A 20,109-nucleotide genomic window follows, 5' to 3' on the forward strand; every position below is an offset into this window, starting at 1 on the left:
TTATAAAAAAACCTATGGCTTGAGCCCTGGACACCTGTGAGATCTCCAGACCGTCATCTGCTGAGAGTTCTTGCTTTCCCTATGGAAAAAGACTCTTCACAGAGTCCCTCCAGGCACCGTCCCAGGTGATGAGGCTTGGGCTGAGTCTACCAAAGAGAAACTAGGAGAGTGAGATATTGTTTAAAGGAACAGAAAGTCTCAGATTCAGCCAAAAGAACCTACTCCCTTCACTGAGGCAGCCACACTTTTGAAAATGACGCCCTGAATTGGAGACCAATTGCAGGACAATCTTGGGAGCCATGAGCTGAAGATGGCAGCGTCACATGACGGAAGGAGCCTGCGTCACTGAGTCACTGAGTCACCACTGGAGGAGTTTCCCTCTTCTAGGAATGCTTGGATTGAATGGGGACAAATTGACCCCACAGAAAACCCATTAACTGTTAAGACACTGCCAAATCTGATATTGAAATATAGGGCTGTTAGTTAATACCTTTGTTGAGGCCCTTCCGTGCTCTGCCCTTGCCCACCTGGACGGACCAAACACAAACCGGGGGGAGCCTTCGGGGGAGGGAGATCCCTGTGACCTTTGCAGGCATGATCAGGCTTCCCTGCTGCCCAAGAAACTTGAACTCAGAAGAATAAGCCTCACCAAGGGCCGTGGGCACAGGAGTCTTCTACTGCAGTGTGCCCCACCACTATGCCATGACATACTCGTGTGCAGAGAATGAGTAATGGCATGGCACCCCTTTGATTTCCGAGGTTTCCTGTAGGATCAGGTCAGGACTAGAGTGATCAGAGCTGAGGGCTGGTCTCCTCTGGTTGCAATTGTTTTCTACTTGTCCAGATGTACTGAACAAATATCACTTTCTATTTGTGCAGTGAGCAGAGCAAAGATAGCAAGCTCTCTTTTATAGAACCTGGTCTTCCTTTCTCCTCTCAGCCCTCACATGGTGTTGTCTGATGCTTGAGATAAGGCCCAAGTCTCTGTGAATTTCCCTAGGAGATTCTGATATGGCCTCTCTGACTGTTTTTACAGTAAAGAGCAGACATCCTTTAAGGAGGGAAAAAGAGCCAGCTGAAAGATTTTTTTCTGGCTGGATTAAAGTCAGTGAGATTAGACATGACACAAACCAAGAAAGCTCTCAAATTACCTCCAGCCCTCTGAAGTTACAAACACTGAGTTTGGTAGCACTTACAAATATCTGGACAGGTCCACTTGTCACTTGGGAATACTGTAGACCTCCAAAAAGAATAGACGTGAACCCCCCAAACTTTTTTTTTTTTTTTTTTTTGAGGAAGATTAGCCCTGAGCTAACTACTGCCAATCCTCTTTTTGCTGAGGAACACTGGCCCTGAGCTAACGTCCATGCCCATCTCCCTCTACTTTATACATGGGACGCCTACCACAGCATGGCTTTTACCAAGAGGTGCCATGTCCACACCCTGGATCCAAACCGGCGAACCCCAGGCTGCTGAGAAGCAGACCGTGAGCACTTAACTGCTGTACCACCGGGCCGGCCCCCTTGCCCCCCAAACTTTCATTTCATGGCTTGACTTTAAGGACAGACATAGTCACTTGAAGATGCATCAAAATCCCTCAATCTCAAGTGACTAATGCCAAAACATCTTAAAAGCCTCTCAGAAGAACACAGAACAACTTCAGAGGGAAATCATGGATGGTTTGGATGAGAACACTCATTTTTAAGAAAGCCTAAAACTGCATTCCCAAGAAGCTGTGAGGTGGAAGAAAAAGTGTGGGAAATGAAGGAACAGAAAAAAATTCTTGATGACTTGAAAACAATGAATGAGAGGCCTTGATCTCTGAAACCACACTAAAGATGATAAGTTTGCTTGCCTTCTTTAGAGAAGACTACATGGATGATGGCAACCTGAAATTAGACAAAGATTTTTTTTTTTGGGCTTGAGGAAGATTGTTGCTGAGCTAACATTTGTGCCAGTCTTCCTCTATTTTGTATGTTGGACGCCGCCATAGCATGGCTTGATGAGTGGTGTTCAGGTCTGTGCCCAGGACCTGAACCCAAGAACCCTGGGCGGCTGAGGCAGAGCGCATGAACTTAACCACTATGCCACCTAGCTGGCCCCAGACGAAGAGCCAAGCAGAAAATTGAGAACCCCTAAACTGTCAGTCAGAAGTTAATTTGAGGAAATACACTGATGTTAAATGTTTCCTCAAAAAGGCTTGAAGGAGACAAAGACGACTATTTAAAATGTGAAGAAAACTAAATCAACAAATCACTTAGAGTTCACACGAATGGTCTCCAAATTGAACTAGCATCTTTGCAGTTTGAAAATTCAGTTTGAAAGCAAGATTCAAAAACTTCAGCTAAAACTTCAAATACTGCCTGGACTACATCAAGAACATGTAATGCAAATTTGCAAAAAATCGAGGAGAGAATTTATTGCTTAGAAATCTAGAAAAAAATTCCCGAAGTGTATGAAAACATTAGCCATAGACATCAGAAGTATGGCTCCTACAGGAAGATGGCCTGGAGAAAGAGCTGGAAAGAAGCACTTTCTTTTATCAGAGCTGGATTGTCTCCCATGAGAAAAAAGCTCAAGAAAGTTGGTTGGCAGCTTGGCTGAGAGAAAGTTCACTGAGCTAAGAAAATAATCACATGGACAAAACTGGCTGAAGAAGTTTAAATTCCAGCTTTTCCCAAATGGTCCCCACATGCAGCCTTGGGCAGAGGCCGAAGAGGATCAGCAGACTCCCTGAATCATCAGGTCCCCAAGGAAGGAGGAGGGATAAGCTGTGAAGGTTCTGGTGCTGGTCACCTGCAGGTTTGATTCAGGTTTGCAGTAGCCAATTCCTAAACATCCACATCAATTTCTTTCCAATTTAACTGTTTTTCCTTAATTGATGCTACCTTTGCTCAAATTGAAGTTTAATAGAATTAAATTCCTAAGATGGTGTTTTGTGAATCTAGATGGTTTTAATGAAATTCTTATGGATATTAGACCACTTCATTAGACCATCTAGGATTAGATCCATATTAAGTATTGAATTCAGATTGAACTAAATGGTCCACTATTAGAATTAAGCTGTAACTGAATTTTGTATGATCAGGGATAGACATTTAAATCAATAAACACCATTTGTACATGCTATGAACTGTTAGAAGTCTGTGAAACTTAATATTTATCTCAATAAATTCTAGTTTAAAAACAACATAAAACAAGAACCCCCACCCCAAAGAAAACTGAACACTACCCCCAACCAAGCCTATTAGTATTTTTATTAGTTTAGCACTAAATTCAGATTTAGGGGAACTAACACTTTATCCATCATATTCTTTCCTGTTTAAACATTTCTAAATTTTATGCATTCAAAATAAAAGCTTTCCCTGGGGAAAAAAAGCCTTTATCCTTCTCAATCTAAATAATTTCTCTTTTTGTCACCTCTCTGTTGCTACCATTACTGCCTGATAGCAGGTCTTCATACAACCTTCCTGACCCTCCTAGTAACTTCCTAATTGGCCTCCCTGTCTCTAGTAGGGTGAATGACAGTAGCTACTACTTATTAAACATCTACTATATGGCAGACATTGGGCCGTGTGTTTTACATAAATCATCTCATCTAATCCTCACAGCAATCCTGCAAGGTCATTTAATGATCTTACACGTGAACATTACTACCTTTGCTTCAAAACCTTCAGTAGCTCCCCAATTACTTTCAGAATATTTTTCAGTCCTCTATCACCCAACCTAAACTATTTTTTTATAAATCTTTTTTTATTATGCTTTTTTTTTCTCCCCAAAGCCCCGGTACATAGTTGTATATCCTAGTTGTAAGTCCTTCTGGTTCTTCTATGTGGGATGCCACCACAGCATGGCCCCCAGGATCCAATCCAGGAACCCTGGGCCGTTGAAGCGGAGCACACAAACTTAACCACTACATCACTGGGCAGGCCCCCCAAACTACTTTTTAATCATTCCTCATTGGTCCTCTTAACCCATAACATTCCACTCAAACTCCACTGCTCTGTTCCCTATACGTTCCTGTGCTTTTCTTTCTTTTGACTTGAGATATAATTGACATATAACATTGTATTTGTTTCAGGTGTACAACATGATTTGATATATGTATATATTGCGAAGTGATCACCACACTAAGATTAGTTAAAATCCATCATCACACGGTTACACTTTTTTTCTCTCTTGTGATAAGAATTTTTCAAGATCTACTCTCTTAACAATTTTCAAATATACAATACAGTACTGTCAACTTCCTTGTGCCTGTCTAAGACTGAGTCTTTGCAGGCCCAGTTCTAAACATACTTTCCAGTCCCAGCACAAATGCCGCCTCTTATATGAAACCTCCTCTGGCATTTCCCTGCTAAATGCTTAGAGTTCTTTATTCCTCTGACATTTACTTTTAACCTATCGTTATATTCTTTTATTGTTTTTTGTGTTGAGGACAGGGATGAGATCTCACTCATATATGATGTTCCTAAAACATCTTCTCATTACATGGTTCTCAATAAATGTATGGAATGAATTTACACCTCTTTGAATTCGTGTTGATAATTATGCTTTGAATTTACGTTGATAATTACTTTAAGAATTATATTGAAGATTACATACATAAAAACACATACTTTTGATTCGGTAGCACTTCATATATTACTTTTTAACTATAGAAGTTCCTCACAGATTTTTGTCTCCAAGCTAAACTATAAGAACCTGAACTATGCCATGCTCTTTCAGCTTTTTTATTAAACAAGAAAGCATCAAGCACCATGGTGTGCATAGTAAATGCTTGTTGAATAAATGAGTAAAAATAATGCGGCAGACAACAGCATTATAGCGACAAGGTGGCTTTGGGCTCAGGTGATGGCAAAACAACTTCTAAAATGATTTAAGGTAAACTGTGTATAATCTCTATCTTATAGTACAGCATAATTTTGGATAACTAAACTCTCCATCAAATTTCTTAGATGACTTTCAAAACTTGACACCTTCTCAAGGTTTTAACATTAAAGATTTCTAAATTCACTAAGTCAATGGTATACTGGATCAAGTAAACATTTTTACTATCTTAGTGTACATATTATAGCCATCACTGCCTTAATCATAAAACTACTGAGGTCAATTATTAAATTCATCAATAAAATTGGAGGCTTGGAATGGAAGCAGAAATCTAAATAACCATTTAGTATTTTATATATATTTATATATATATTATATATATATAATATGTATAATTTTTTTTTTACTAATCACAAAGGAAAATCGATTTTTTTTCAGGAAAAATCATAGGAAATGGGAAGAAAGAGAAGAGTTAACACATCAGAGGGAGGTATGATATTTCAGCATGTTTTAACTTAGCATTTAAAATGATACTGAATACAGACATCCAAATGGCTTAATTCTATACTAAGTGTGGAAACATACGCTTCTAGTACCATGAAGACTTTCAGGTAGTGTTGTGGTGACTCTTCTTCCTTCACATGAATGCCTTTATAGACAACTTTTAAAGAATACTTAATGATAACACTGAACACAAAGAACCAAGGAATTTGACTTTTACTCTTCGGCCAAGATCCCAGAAATCCACATGACCTACCAAACTGGAGGCAAAGGAAAAAGAATTTGGCTTTTTGATTATATAAATCCATTAATGTAGCCAAATTTCTACTAAAAAGTGGGCCTATTAGTTTTAAAAAAGTAACCTAGATCTAAAATAATATAAGAATCTACCTAGATTTCTCACTCATTTATTCAACAAATACATATTAAATGTCTACTGTGTGCCAGTTGCTGGGGTGACCATGATGAAGACAACTGACAAGAGTTTCTTTTTAAGAAGAATGACAGGCATTAAGTAATTGTATACAAATAATTTTATTACAGTTGTGAAGAAGTGCTATGTCCTTCTTAATCTATCAGTGACTTAATATGATGCTAGCTGAGGTACAGTAAGGAGAGGGAGTTATGTAACATGTAATGAGAACCTGTAACGGAACATCATGTCAAAGAGAACATCTGGGAAGAACTTGAGGTACCTCAAACTTTCTAAGAACTCAAAGAAAACGACAACACTGAGCAAGGGGGAAAGAAGGTTGAAATGAAGCTGGAGACGTAAGCTGAAACAGACTGACGAGCCTTTTAAGGAGCCGGGGGTGGGGAGCTTCACTCTAAAAGGTGCACCAGATCACACAGAGCTTTGAAGGTCATATTAGGATTTTGGATTTAGGAGTTGGAAGAGAATTCGTGGTTAATAATTAGTTTAGGTCCTTCACTGGGATTAAAGCTGGGCCATAGGTAATTCAGTAAATTAGTTTCAGGAAGTGGCTTAAAGAATTCTTTTCAGACAAAAGATGAATAGTTTCAGGTTGTTTTGTTTTAAAAGTTGAGTATGTAATACATTTATTTATTGAGCACCACCTATGTACAACGTAATGCACTCCAAACATCACCCACTTTCCCCTGAAATCTAAACTGACAGGGAAAGGGGGAGAGTGACTAGAGCACAGCATAGACATGATTGGTAAAGGTCCTGTCTTAGAGCATTAATGTAGGTTTTTGAGAGCCTTGAGCAACTTTCCAGGAATATCCTCACTGCCCTCTCCACTTTGATAACTAACAAATTTCAATGTAGTTTCAAAGGAAGTTTTTAGGCCTACTCGTCCCTACTATTTTCAACCCCAGACTATAACTCCATGTGATGAGGCTGAACATTATCACTATAAATAGAATGTGGATGAGTACACAATCAGTATCCCAAATAAGATAATGGATATAAAGATCCAATAAGTATAAAATCTATCTTTTATTTAAAATGAGGCATATTCTGAAATACCACAAAGTCAAACCCTGAGAATAAGCTGATCCATAAAACTTGCTTTACAATGGAATTTAAGTAACTGCTCTGTAATTGAAAAAAACAACAACAAAAAAACCCCAGCAAAGAGTACTTATAAATAATTGAAGGTGTCTACATTCACTTATTATTCTAAACTAAAAAAAAATTCATGTTTTTAAATATCATTTTGGAAAATCAGTCACTATGAACCAACACCTTAATATAAAAATAAAAGTATCAGAGAAACTAGGTAAAGGGTACACTGGACTCTTTGTACTATCACTGCAACTTCCTGTGAATCTAAAATTATTTAAAAAGCTTAAAAGAACATATCTGGGGTGTATTAGGGTGTATAAACAGAGACCAAATACATTGGCCTGAAAGAAGACTACTTATTTTGGTCAGTGTAGAATTTGGTGGTGGATTAAGAGAAAAAAGTTAAAATAATGAAATCTAGAAGAAAATTTTATAACAGAAGTAATGTAAAATTATGAAAAAAGGATTTAAAGCATCAGGTTCAAATACCAGCTCTACCACCCACTAGCCAGGTGACCTTGGACACATTATCACTTAACCTCTCAAGAGTACTGTGAAAATCAAATGGGATATGTGAAAGTAAAGTTTGCAAACTGTAAAACCTTGTACAAATGCTAGCTATTATTGACTCAAATTTCCCAGCCTTAATTCCTTTTTGTAAAGGACCGTCTTCATTTTACATCAAATACTCTTTTAATAGAACAAGAATGCACTTTAAAAATGGTATTCAAACAAAGAAATACAGCAACTCAGTTTATTACATGCAGATTCTTCTGCATTGTTGCTAACAGTTCACTGGTCCAAAATTACTAAAATACTTAAAAAACTATACATTATGTAAACAAAACATAAATAAGACAGCATAGTTCTTTGTACATATAGTTTGGTACAGGTTGTTAGGGATTTAGGAATATGTACAATTTTACACCATGGACTGCATTTTCACAATGCATAAATATATATATATTTTTTACAGAAACAAAAATAAGATTTCACTAATGACACAGAATACCATATCATAGATACACGCTGCAAAAGTCCAAATTCAAGAAGAAATGTGGCAACGCAAGTGTGCAAAAGGCTAGCTTACTCCAAACTAATCAAACTTGACTTTGTTCAATTTATGTTATACAGACAGGTAAATCCTGACTGTCTATTTTAAACAAACAACCTTTGAAGATATACTCACACCAACGAGTGAAACAGAACAGATTTTTCCCTCCCCAAGAAAACAAAGCCTTGTTTCAAGCTAATGAAAAGATACATTAAAACACACACACACACACGCGCAACTATGTATAGTATGTTTTCAACAGTATAATAAACACTTAAAATTTTTATGGGAGTTGAAAGAATGCCCCATTATTTAAAAACTGGCTCTTTTAGTCTAAATTCAAGATGCAGCTGTGTCAGGCTTCTCTAAGCCAGATGACTGAAAAGCAGGGAAGACAGAGGCAGGATTTCGACTGGCAGATACAACAATTTGAGAGAGAGATGAAGAGAGTGAAGAAACCTTAGATGCTGGAGTATTTATGGTATTCAGAATGGCTCCTTCTGGGCTAACCAATAATTTTTTGACTGATGTGTCCAAATGAAATACTGAAGTGCTAGTTGGCAGTGGAGGATTACTAGAGCAAATGGCAGAAACCAAAGATGTCTTAGCCAAAAGAGTAGCTGGAGGAGACTTAATTACTGAAGCTAATGACACCGTTGGTGTAGGAGGTGGAAAAGAAACTTTAGCAGTTGTGTTTATGATCTGTGGTGTTGTATGTACTGTGGGTAGACAACTTGCATTCCCAATAGAGTTTACAATTTTTGTAGAGTTTCTTAGAGAATGTTTTACAGGTTGCCCACTTAAAGAATTATTTGATGCTAGTGTGACCTTCTGGGTAGGGTTATCTACTGGTGTAGGCTGAATGCTTTGGCCACTGTTAAGAACTAAGGGGAGTCCGTATTTTGGATTAGCAGATATAAGGAGAACATGGCTGCCAGCTCCAAGACCTTGTGGTGGAACAATAAACCGGGTTCCATTAATCATGATCTGAGTACCAGGTGCCAAAGGTGTACTGGTGTTGATGACTATTTTTTGCTGAATACAAGGTTCACTAAACTGACCCCCTACCACACTAGTCACATTTGATGGTGCTGTAGCAGTGTGAATGGCAGAGCCACTTGGAGCAGAAGTATAACTGGGGGTTGATTTTACTAAAGCAGGAGACATTTGCTGGTTTGCTAGAGAAGCAAAATTGGAAATATTAATTATTTTACCTGGGCTTGGTGAAAGGGACGGCAATTCAGTTTGAGGTTTATTTGTATTTATATTTGTTGGCACTGTAGTTGAAATCCCTGGTGACTGAAACTGGACAGAAGTCCGAGACTGTCTTTTAGAAACAGATACAGAACGTGTGGCTCCTGGTACTGTTGCCACTTGTGGAACTGTGTTGATTATTTTAGGGGATACAGTCACAGGTGTAGGCAAGGCAACAGTAACAGGGATTTGCAAAGCTGATGTTAAACATTTTGGAGACACTGTTGGTTGTGTAGTTGAAATCAGAACAGATGACGCAAGATGTCCTGTTTTCACAGTTGATATAGCCACAGTGTTTCCGAGATTTGATGTGCAAAGTCTATTTGACAAAATAGGCATAATTCTTGAAGAGGTATCATTTCCACTGACTAAAACAGGAGGTCGTGTCCCAACTGAAGCAGAGGTTGAGGTCACTGAAAGAGAACCCAAAGATACATTTGCTCCTGTTACTGAAAACATGTTTACTGCTCTCGCTGTAGAAACCACTGATTCATTAACAGGAGTAATATTTTGACTCACAATATTTGAGCTTACTGGAATTGAATTACCACTTGTTGACAATGGCAAAACATAGCCCTTGGTACTTTTTTCTTCTCCTTTTGGGGTTACATTTTGCAATATGTTAATTGATGGTATAGCTGGCACACTGCCTGAAGTATTTACAATTGCTTGACCTATGTTTAGCCCAATTTTCACATCTTTTATCTGAGACACAGTTGGTGATGAATTTATTTTTATTGGTGCTCCCACTGTAGATGGAATCAGCACTATCTGAGGTTGCTCTGGAGTCTTAACATATGTTTTATTCAAGGGAGGAGGAAGAGTTTGTTTTAATGGTTCTGCCACAATAGTTGGGGTTGAAGCGCCACTGGGAATTGGAGCATTAATAAAAACTAACTTCTGGGCAGAAACACCTGTAGATGTTGGTGCAGGTGTCACATTAATTGCAGTTCCACCGCCAGAAGAAAGAACAGACGGAGCTGACACTAGCATAAGTTTCTGAACTGGAGTCCCACTGATCACATCTCCATTTGTTGCTGCTGTTGCTTCTGATCTTGTAACAGGGTAACTTTTTGTGATATAATCAACTTGTTGCTGTTTAGTGGGAGTATGAATAATATTTGCATTGGTTTGTCCAAAATTTCCTGTTGATATGCTAATTACACTTACTGAACTATTTACTGTTGATGTTAGTAGAGTGCTAGAAGAAACAGAGGACTTTAAAGGAGAAGAAAGGATGTGCGAAGTTTTATCTATCATGTGGCCCAAATTACCACTGTAGGCAGGCTGGCCTAATGTAAGTTTGAGATTTTTCCCCACAGATGGATTAAAGGCAGCTGGAATGGAAATAGAAGTGGGTGTGTGGCCAAAAGGTGGGAGACTAGATGTAGTAGTCGTTCCAGCTACTGGTGAAAAAGCAGAAGATGAAGAAGTTGTTGACTTTGGCAGCAGAAATGCCTGAAGCTGAGGAGCAAAAGTGAAAACTGAACCTGAAGATAAACTGTTGGGTGAATTTTGATCTGGATTGGTCTGTACTTTTACAACTCCAGTGTTTCCACCTCGTGTCCTAACAAGAATTGACTGTGAATCTCTTATACATACAGTTTTCAGCTCTTGCTTTGCTTCAGAACAATCAGAAGGTGGTTGTGCAAAACAGTTGAGGGAACTACCAGGATTTGTAGATCCACTTAGTGTCGTTGCTGATAAAACAGTCTGAACTGTTGAGGAAATGGTAGGTGAAGCAATGGGCTGGGGGAACGTGGCTGCTGAAACTGTATTCTTGACTTTTCCTGCTTCACTCTGGCTAGTCTTAACTGGTGGTGTTAATAAATTATTTATGGAAGTTACAGGAGACAAAGGCTGTGGTCTACCACTACTTACATTTGACAAAGGTCTAATCGTCTTGTTGAAAACTGTATTAGGTAGATGGGTAGAAACACTTCCTGTTGAATTGACAAGAACTGATGCTAAAGAAGAGTTCACATTTGCTGTCTGTGGGAAAGATGAACAACGTTGTTCTGTACCTTTTTGTTGAAGTGGTGGTATTTCTTTTGCAACTGCTTTTCCTTCCTTGTGCTGAATCACAAAATTCTTGGGCAGAATGAGAACCTGCTGCATGATTTTTTCTCCTGTTTTAGGATCCAGCACAGGTTGCATCTGAATCTTTACAGAGCTGTTATGAAGATCTATGGGCAACCACTGGCCACAGGGCATTTTGTATACCATCTGTAAAGGACCTTTTGTACTGGTGTGGCAGGTCAATGCTGGCTTTATGGGGCTTGCTTCTGGAGGAGATATAACTGGCTTTTCCACAGCAGGAGCACTTCTACCTGTGGAAGGAGGCAGTTGATTTGTTAAGGTCACTTTGTTCCCAATATTCTTTGCAAGCAAGGCCTGAATAGGTTTGGTCCCTTTCTGGAGAGTAGACACTGGGGTTGATTCCACTGAGGCAAATGACTCTGGAAACAGTGGCTCTGTATGCTTTGATTCATTCAAACAGTCAATCTGCAAATTTCCGTCTACATTCTCAACTGTTGTCTCAGTTGTGCTTAACTTTGCTTTCTTTCTTGGGGAAAGCTCTTTTGTGCTATCATCCAGATAACTAGTTTGTTTGGACTGTCGTTTAAGGGTTTTAGGCAGTGTCTTCGGTCCATCTTTAGAAGGCAATTCCTTTTTCAACAACTTGCTTCTGGCCATAGGAAAATCTATTTCTGACAATTTCATATCATCTGGAAAAAAACCAAGCATTCTGTTTATATAAAACAGCAACTGAATAGCAATAATAAAACCAATTATAAAAAAGAAAGTCAATCTTTGAACTGACAATTTATTAAGAAATCTACTACACGGTGATTCAAGTCTCAGCGCCACTGATGAAAATTAAGGTAAGGTGACCTGTGACATGGTAATGTTGATATCATAGTCCCCAAAACAACCTATTTTGAGAAAATTATTTTTGGTCAAATTCTGCTAATTCTGCTGCCAATACAAGTGCAAAAGGAAATTTTACATCTTTTAAAGAGATACTCAAGCCAGCAATTAGGGCTCAGAATTTAGATCTGGAAAGGAACCTAGTCTAGTTCTCTTCTTCTAGATAGAGAAATCTTGATATCAAAGAGAGATGGTTCTCTGTTCTAATCTATTTTTAGAAACTGTAAAGTATGAAAAATGTTCAGCTTTTTCTGGCGTTTAATTATTCCTACAGTAAAAAATTTATGTTTGGGTCTGGCCCCATGGCCGAATGGTTAAGTTTGCGTGCTCTGCTTCAGTGGCCCAGGGTTTCACCGGTTCGGATCCTGGGGGCGGACATGGCACCACTCATCAGGTCACACTGAGGCAGCGTCCCACATAGAACAACCAGAGGCATTCACAACCAGAATATACAACTACATACTGAAGGGACTTGGGCAGAAGAAGAAGAAGAAAAAAGAAGACTGGCAAGAGATGTTAACTCAGGTGCCAATGTTTAAAAAAAATTTATGTTCATATCTGGTCAAACTGTGTTGATGAGAAATTATTCTTTTTCAATTCACCAAAGACATGGAAAAGAATGGGTTAATATGTTTCTAACTACAAATTTGCATACTAACCTCTTTCATGACTAAAGGAAGCTATTTAACTAGATTTACAGAATAATATAATCTGATGAGTTGAAATGAATTACAGATAATCTAATCCAGCCTCCTGATCAGAATGATGTCTCTGGTCTCATTAGGCCATCAACCTTTGTCATTCCTCACAAAAAAATCTTCACAGTGTTAGGGACTTGCCGAGTTCCATCTAAAGCAAATGTCAGAAATAGTGCTTCAAAAATAGCAATAATAAAAAGAAGAGGATGAACCTATTTCAAAGGAATTGTAGATCAAGGATGTGTGGTCTGTAATGAGCAATGATATACCTATTGTCTGGAGTCAGGCATTGGCTCCAGGAACTCCTAGAAATGTAATAATGACTACAAAGAACCTTTTATAAGGATATAGTACACCTTCAAAACATACCAGCTTTCCCCAATCAATATACTTCATTAACCAGATTATCCTTTATTTCCACAAAAGATACTAAAACTTCTCTTTGTGCTTTTAGTGTTGATTTGAAGAAAGTTTTAAAGCCTACCTGAATCAAAGTGATCTTTCTCCAGGATATCTAGAGATTCCGTTGAGTCTATAGACTTACTGAATTCTACTTTAGGAGATTCTTTTGCAGGATCTCCTTCACCTTCTTCAGCAGTCCATAGTTCTCTAGTAAATTTATCATGATCAGGCTGTCTTCTGAAATCATCATAGTCTCTCTTTAGGCGGCTCCTGAAATAAAATAAAATGCCCGACATAACAAACAAATATATGTCTTTTAAAGTACTGGAAGCTAAACTAACTTTTAACGTTTTAAACAATATATTGAAATATTTTCAATTCTGTCAGTGAAAACTATGTTTTAATCTCAAGTGTGTCTAAGATGCTTAGTTTGGTCTTGACAATGATTATCACTCAAGAAGACAAAACCCAGGGTGCAGGCATAAGAAACTGAAGAGATTATACCTGCAATTTCAGAATAAAGTACTTCAACATACCACCCATTTGTCTTTCTAAAGGCTGCTATTAGACCTATTAAATGAGAGAAAGATTATTTTTTTTCTAGCTGCATTGACAGAAATAGATTTGAGATAGCCTTAAAATTACTGATTATAATATAGTTAAAAGGTTGTTTAAAAAAGTTAATCAAGAAATTCTAAGAAACAGCATCATTTTCAACTATTATCCGGAGTAAAACAAAAAAACCTATCGTTTAATCCTGAGAGTAATCATATCTAAACTTCTGAGTCTCACTAGAAATATATTTTTAATAAGCATAAGGAAACATAGCTGAAAAGTGATCTTTCAGAGATTCTTTTCACATAAAAACATAATAGCTGTGTTTCTATGAACCTGTGGAGATATGGACACAATTCCAAATGATTACATGATATTTTAGAGATCCTTTATTATTCCTTTTGCTTTCAACTGAGTTGCTCTATTCTACACTCAACTTTATCCTTAGTTTACTTTTTGTTTGTTTTAAAAAAGAAAATCTGAACATATATCCTCCAATTTATTTTTGCTACAAATTCTTATTTGTGTATGTTGGAGTTTAAGTCTCCCCTCAGTCACTTAACAGTTCTAAGACTTTGGGCAAGTTCCATAAACTTTCTAAGCATCAATTTACTTTTTTGTAAAATGGGGATAATAATACTACTTACCTCATAGTATGTGTGGCACATAAATATTCGAGAAATGTTAGTTAATAATGACTCTCAATTTATTTATGTTTCATATTATTGCTTAAGGGTTTTATGGAGCAGATGAGGGCTGTAAGATACTAGAATGGATTCCTAAAGGATAACCATAAAATTAATTTCCTTTTAGAAATACCTTCGTGGGGGTAGTATGAAGTTCCTTCCTTTTTAGTCTCAGCTAATGACTTTGCTTCTTATTTCAGGGGAGCTGGAAGCAATCAGACAAGAATTCTGACATGCTCACACCTCATCTGCATCTTAAGACCTTCATTTGTACTCATATTTTCTGTCTTCCTATCTAAGCTAACCCTTCCACTTATGCATCCTCTCTCACCTATTCAAGGATATCACTCTACCAAATGCCCCTTCTTTGCCTGAGTCCATTTCTCCCTATTAGATAATTTCTACCAGTATACAAACATATTTCTCCCATTAATAAAAACAAACAACAAAAAACAAAGCACCCTCTGTTGACTCTAACTTGTCCTTCCAAGTACTGCCCTATTTCTCTGCTCCACTTTATATAGCAAAACTTCAATTCCTCTCCCCTAGTTCTCTTGAACAGACTCCTAAAACTTTTACCCACTTCTCTACCAATACAGCTCATCAAGGTCATCAATGATCTCCATGTTGCCAAATTCCATAATGAATTCTCAAACCTCACCTTCCTCAGTCCATCAGGAGCAGCCCTCCTTTTTGAAACACTTTCTTTACCTGGTTTCCAAGACACTACTCTTTCTCTTGGTTATCCTATCTTACTGAACACTCCTTCTCAGTCTCTTCTGCTGAGTCCTACTCATCTCTACCATCTCTAAATGTTGGAATGCTCCAGGTTCAGTCTCTCTTATTCTTGATTTATGCTCACATACTAAGTGATTTCTACCAGTCTCACAGCTTAAACATAATCCATATCCTGACAAAATATATACCTCCAACCTAGCTCACTCCTTGAACTGGGACTCATACTCTAAACTGCCTACTCAATAATTCCAATTAGATGTCTAAAAAGCATATCAAACTTAACATGTTGATTTATCAGACAAGGGGTTGATCTCCAAAGTATATAAAGAACTCACACAACTCAACAACAACAAAAAAACAAACAACCTGATCAAAAAATGGGCAGAAGATATGAACAGACATTTTTCCAAGGAAGATATACAGATGGCCAACAGACACATGAAAAGACACTCAACATCACTAATTATTAGGGAAATGCAAATCAAAACTACAATGAGATATCACCTTACACCAGTCAGAATGGCTATAATTACCAAGACAAAAAACAGCAAATGTTGGAGAGGATGTGGCAAAAAGGGAACACTCATACACTGCTGGTGGGAATGCAAACTGATGCAGCCACTATGGAAAACAGGATGGAGATTCCTCAAAAGACTAAAAATAGGACTACCATATAACCCAGCTATCCCATTATTGGGTATCTACCCAAAAAACTTGAAATCAACAATCCAAAGTAATATACGTACCCCTATGTTCATTGCAGCACTATTCATAATAGCCAAGACATGGAAACAATCCAAGTGCCCATCGACTGAAGATTGGATAAAGAAGATGTGGTATATATATATATATATGAAATGGAACACTACTCAGCCGTAAAAAAAGACAAATTCATCCCATTTGCAACAACATGGATGGATCTGGAGGGTATTATGCTAAGCAAAATAAGCCAGAGTGAGAAAGACAAAGACCATATGATTTCACTCATGTGTGGAATATAAACAAACGCATGGACAAAGAAAATAGTTCAGTGGTTATCAGGGGGAGGGGGGTGGGGGGTTGGCATAGGGGGTGAAGGGGAGCACTTTCATGGTGACAGACAAGAAATATGTACAACTGAAATTTTACAACGATGTAAACTATTATGAACTCAATAAAAAAGAAAAGAAAGGCAGACAAATGTTAGAATGGGGAAAAAATGGAATCCTTATATATTGCTGTTGAGAATGAAAAATGGGGCAGGTACTTTGGAAAAGAGTTTGGCAGCACCTCAAAAGGTTAAACATAGAGTTACACTTCGACCTAGAAATTCCACTCCGAGGTATATACTCTTAAGAAATGAAAAGATATATCCACCCAAAACTTTACACAAATGTTCATAGCAGTATTTATGAGGGACAAAAACTGGAAACAGTCCAAATGTCCTCCATTGGTGAATGGATAAATAAAATGTGGTTTGTACTTACAATGGAATATTTTTTGGCTTATTGAATGAATGAAGGAATGAAGTTCCGATACTGATTCAACAAGGATGAACTTTGAAAACATACTAAGTGAAAGAAACTATTCACAAAAGAACACATATTGTATGATTCCATCTTGATGACATTTCCAAACTGGCAAATCTATGGAGCTAAAGTTTAGGACTGGGGAGTTGTGGTGCATGGTGACGTCTGCTAATGGGTACAGAGTTTTTCTCTGGGGTGATAAAAATGTTCTAAAATTAGACTGTGGTGATTGGTGCAACTGTGAATGTACTAAACACCACTGTACATTTTAAATGGCTGAATTGTATGGTATGTGAATTATTTCTCAATAAGTCTGTTTAAAACAAACAAAAAACTCAACATGTTGAAATCCAAACTCTTGGATCCCCACTCCTCCCCAAACCTGCTACTCCTTTGATTTCCTCTATCTCAGCTAATGGCAATTCCATTATTCCAGTTGCGTAGACGAAAAATACTAGGCATCACCTTTTTACTCCTCATTTTTTCTGACACTCCATATCCCAATCTTAAGCAAATTCTATTAATCCTACTTTCAAGATATATCCAGAATCCAACCACTGGTTGACATCTGCACTGCTACTATCCTGGTCCAAGCCACTATCATTTTTCGCCTGGATTGCTGCTACAATGCAACTGATTTCCTTGCTTTCATCTTTGTTCCACTACACTAACCTAACATTGCAGGTAGAGTGAATGCTTTAAAACATAAGTCAGATCATGTCCCTCCTCTGCTTAAAAACTTGAAATGGCTTCTCATTTCAGTCAGAATTAAAACCAAAATCCTTAAAGACCTACATGATCTGACTACCTTTCTCTATAATTCTCTGACTCTTGACTCTTACCACTTTCCTCCTCATTTACTCAGCTCTGGTTACACCTGCCCCTTTGCACTTCCTCTAAATGCCAAACATACTTCCAACCTTAGGGCTTCTGCATCTTCTCTCAGATATCCATATGCATCTCTCCCTCATTTCCTTCAGGTGTCTGTTCAAACATCAACTCAATAGGGAAGCTTTACCCAACACCCTGGTAAAAGAGCAAGCATTATCCTGTCCAAACCAGGTATTTCCTATTCCCCTTACCCTGCTTTACTTTTATTCACAGCACTTATCACCAACTGACATTTGAGTTTCACTGTTTATTCCGTTAGAATGTAAGCCACAGATGAAGTTAGAAATCAATAATAGAAAGAAAACTGGAGGGCCGGCCCCACGGCCGAGTGGTTAAGTTCGTGTGCTCCCCTTTGGCAGCCCGGGGTGTCGCTGGTTTGGATCCTGGGTACGGACATGGCACCGCTCATCAGGCCATGCTGAGGCGGCATCCCACATGTCACAACTAGAAGGACCCACAACTAAAATATACAACTATGTGCAGGAAAAAAAAAAAAAGAAAGAAAACTGGAAAATTCACAAATTTGTGGAAATTAAACAACACACTCTTAAATAACCAATGAATCAAAGAAGAAATCATATGAGAAATTGGAAAATACTTATAGAGGAATGGAAATGATAACATAACATATTAAAACTTATGGGACACAATGAAAGCAGTGCTAAGGGGGAAATTTATAGCTATAAGTGCTTACATTAAAAAACAAGAAAGATATCAAATCAACAACCCAACTTTATAACTTGAGGAACTAGAAAAAGAACAAACTAAACCCAAGGCTAGGAGAAGGAAGGAAATAATAAAGATTAGACCAGAGATAAACAAAATAGAAAATAAAAAAAGAGAAAAATCAATGAAACCAAAAGTTCATTCTTTGAAAGAATCAACAAAATTGACAAACTTTTAGCTAGATGGACTAAGAAAAAAAGATAAGACTCAAATTACTGAACTCAGAAATGAAAGTGGGGTTATTACCATGGATTCTACAGAAATTAAAAAGATTATAAGAATACTATAAACAATTGTAAGGAAACAAACTGAATAACCTAGATGAAATGGACAAATTCCTAGAAACACAAAACCTGCCAAGACTAAATCATGAAGAAATAGAAATCTGAACAGAATTATAACTAGTAAAGAGAATGAATTAGTATTCAAAAAAGTCTCTTGATAAAGAAAAGCTCTAGACCTGATAGCTTCACTGGTGAATTCTACCAAACATTTAAAGAAGAACTAACACTAATCTTTTTCAAATTTCTCTAAAAAACTGGAAAGGAGGAAACACTTCCTAACTTATTCTCTTGAGGCCAGTATTACCTGATGCCAAAACCCGATAAACACTATAAGAAAAGAACACTACAGACCAATATCTCTTATAAACACTGATATAAAAATTCTCAACAAAAATAAAGGCAAATTCAATTCAGCAGCATATAAAAGGATCATACACCATGGACAAATGGGATTTATTCCTGGAATGCAAGGATAGTTCAGCATATGAAAATTGATTAACAGAATGAAGGAAAGAAACCACACGATCATGTCAACTGTCCCAGAAAAAGCATCTGACAAAATTCAATATCCTTTCATGATAAAAACACTCAACAAACTAGAAATAGGAGGAAACTACTTCAATGTAAGAAAAACCATACATGAAAAACCCACAGCAAACATGATACTCAATGGTGAAAACTTTTTCTGTAAGATCAGGAACAAGGCAAGGATTCTCATTTCTGCTATTTCTATTCAACATAGTACTGGAAGTTCTAGCCAGAGCAATTAGGCACAAAAAGGAAATAAAAGGCATTCAAATGGAAAGGAAGAAGTAAAACTACTCTGTTCACAGATGATATGATCTTTTACGTAGAAAACCCTAGAGTCCACCAAAAACTTGTTAGAATTAATAAATGAATTCAGCAAAGTAGCAGGAGACAAAGTCAACACAAAAAAGTCAGTTGCATTTCTATATATTAACAATGATCAATCTGAAAAGGAAATTAACAAGACAATTCCATTTATAATAGCATAAAAAAGAATAAAATACTTAGGAATTAATCAAAGATGTGAAAGACTTGCACAGTGAAAACTAGAAAACATTGGAGAAAAAAATTAAAGACGACATAAATGTAAATACATCCCATGTCATGGATTGTAAGACTTAATATATATTATATATATTATTATATATTTATATATTATATATTTATATAACTATATAACATATATATTGTCTTACAATCCATGCACATTATATATATTATATATATTTATATAATATATATTATATATTTTATATATATATATGGTTTTTGGTGAGGAAGATTGGTCCTGAGCAACATCTGTTGCCAAACTTCTTTTTGCTTGAGGAAGATTGTCACTGAGCTAACATCTATGCCAATCTTCCTCTATTTTGTATGTGGGATGCCACCACAGCATGGCTTAATGAGCAGCGTGTAGGTCTGCACCCAGGATCAGAACCCACAAACCCCAGGCTGCCAGACCACAGCGCACAAACTTAACCACTATGCTACCA

At 37.3% G+C, this 20,109-nt stretch overlaps 1 protein-coding gene across 4 annotated transcripts in view; it reads right to left on the reverse strand.

Moving 5' to 3' along the window:
* The window catches only part of KIAA2026 (KIAA2026 ortholog), a 105,526-nt gene that overhangs the window by 8,146 nt on the left and 77,271 nt on the right, over positions 1-20,109 (reverse strand). For 3 of the 4 annotated variants that reach the window (XM_046664166.1, XM_046664165.1, XM_046664163.1), the window contains 2 exons: positions 13,284-13,471; positions 5,905-11,899 (listed from right to left, as the gene is read on the reverse strand). In XM_046664166.1, the coding sequence (XP_046520122.1) occupies positions 8,256-11,899; positions 13,284-13,471 (3,832 nt within the window). In that variant the 3' untranslated portion in view covers positions 5,905-8,255. Of the gene's footprint in view, positions 1-5,904; positions 11,900-13,283; positions 13,472-20,109 lie in introns of those variants that run through there. The other variant, XR_006889048.1, reaches the window with a different exon arrangement.

This window comes from Equus quagga, chromosome 6 (assembly GCF_021613505.1).
Source record: "Equus quagga isolate Etosha38 chromosome 6, UCLA_HA_Equagga_1.0, whole genome shotgun sequence".
Lineage (NCBI taxonomy): Eukaryota > Metazoa > Chordata > Mammalia > Perissodactyla > Equidae > Equus > Equus quagga.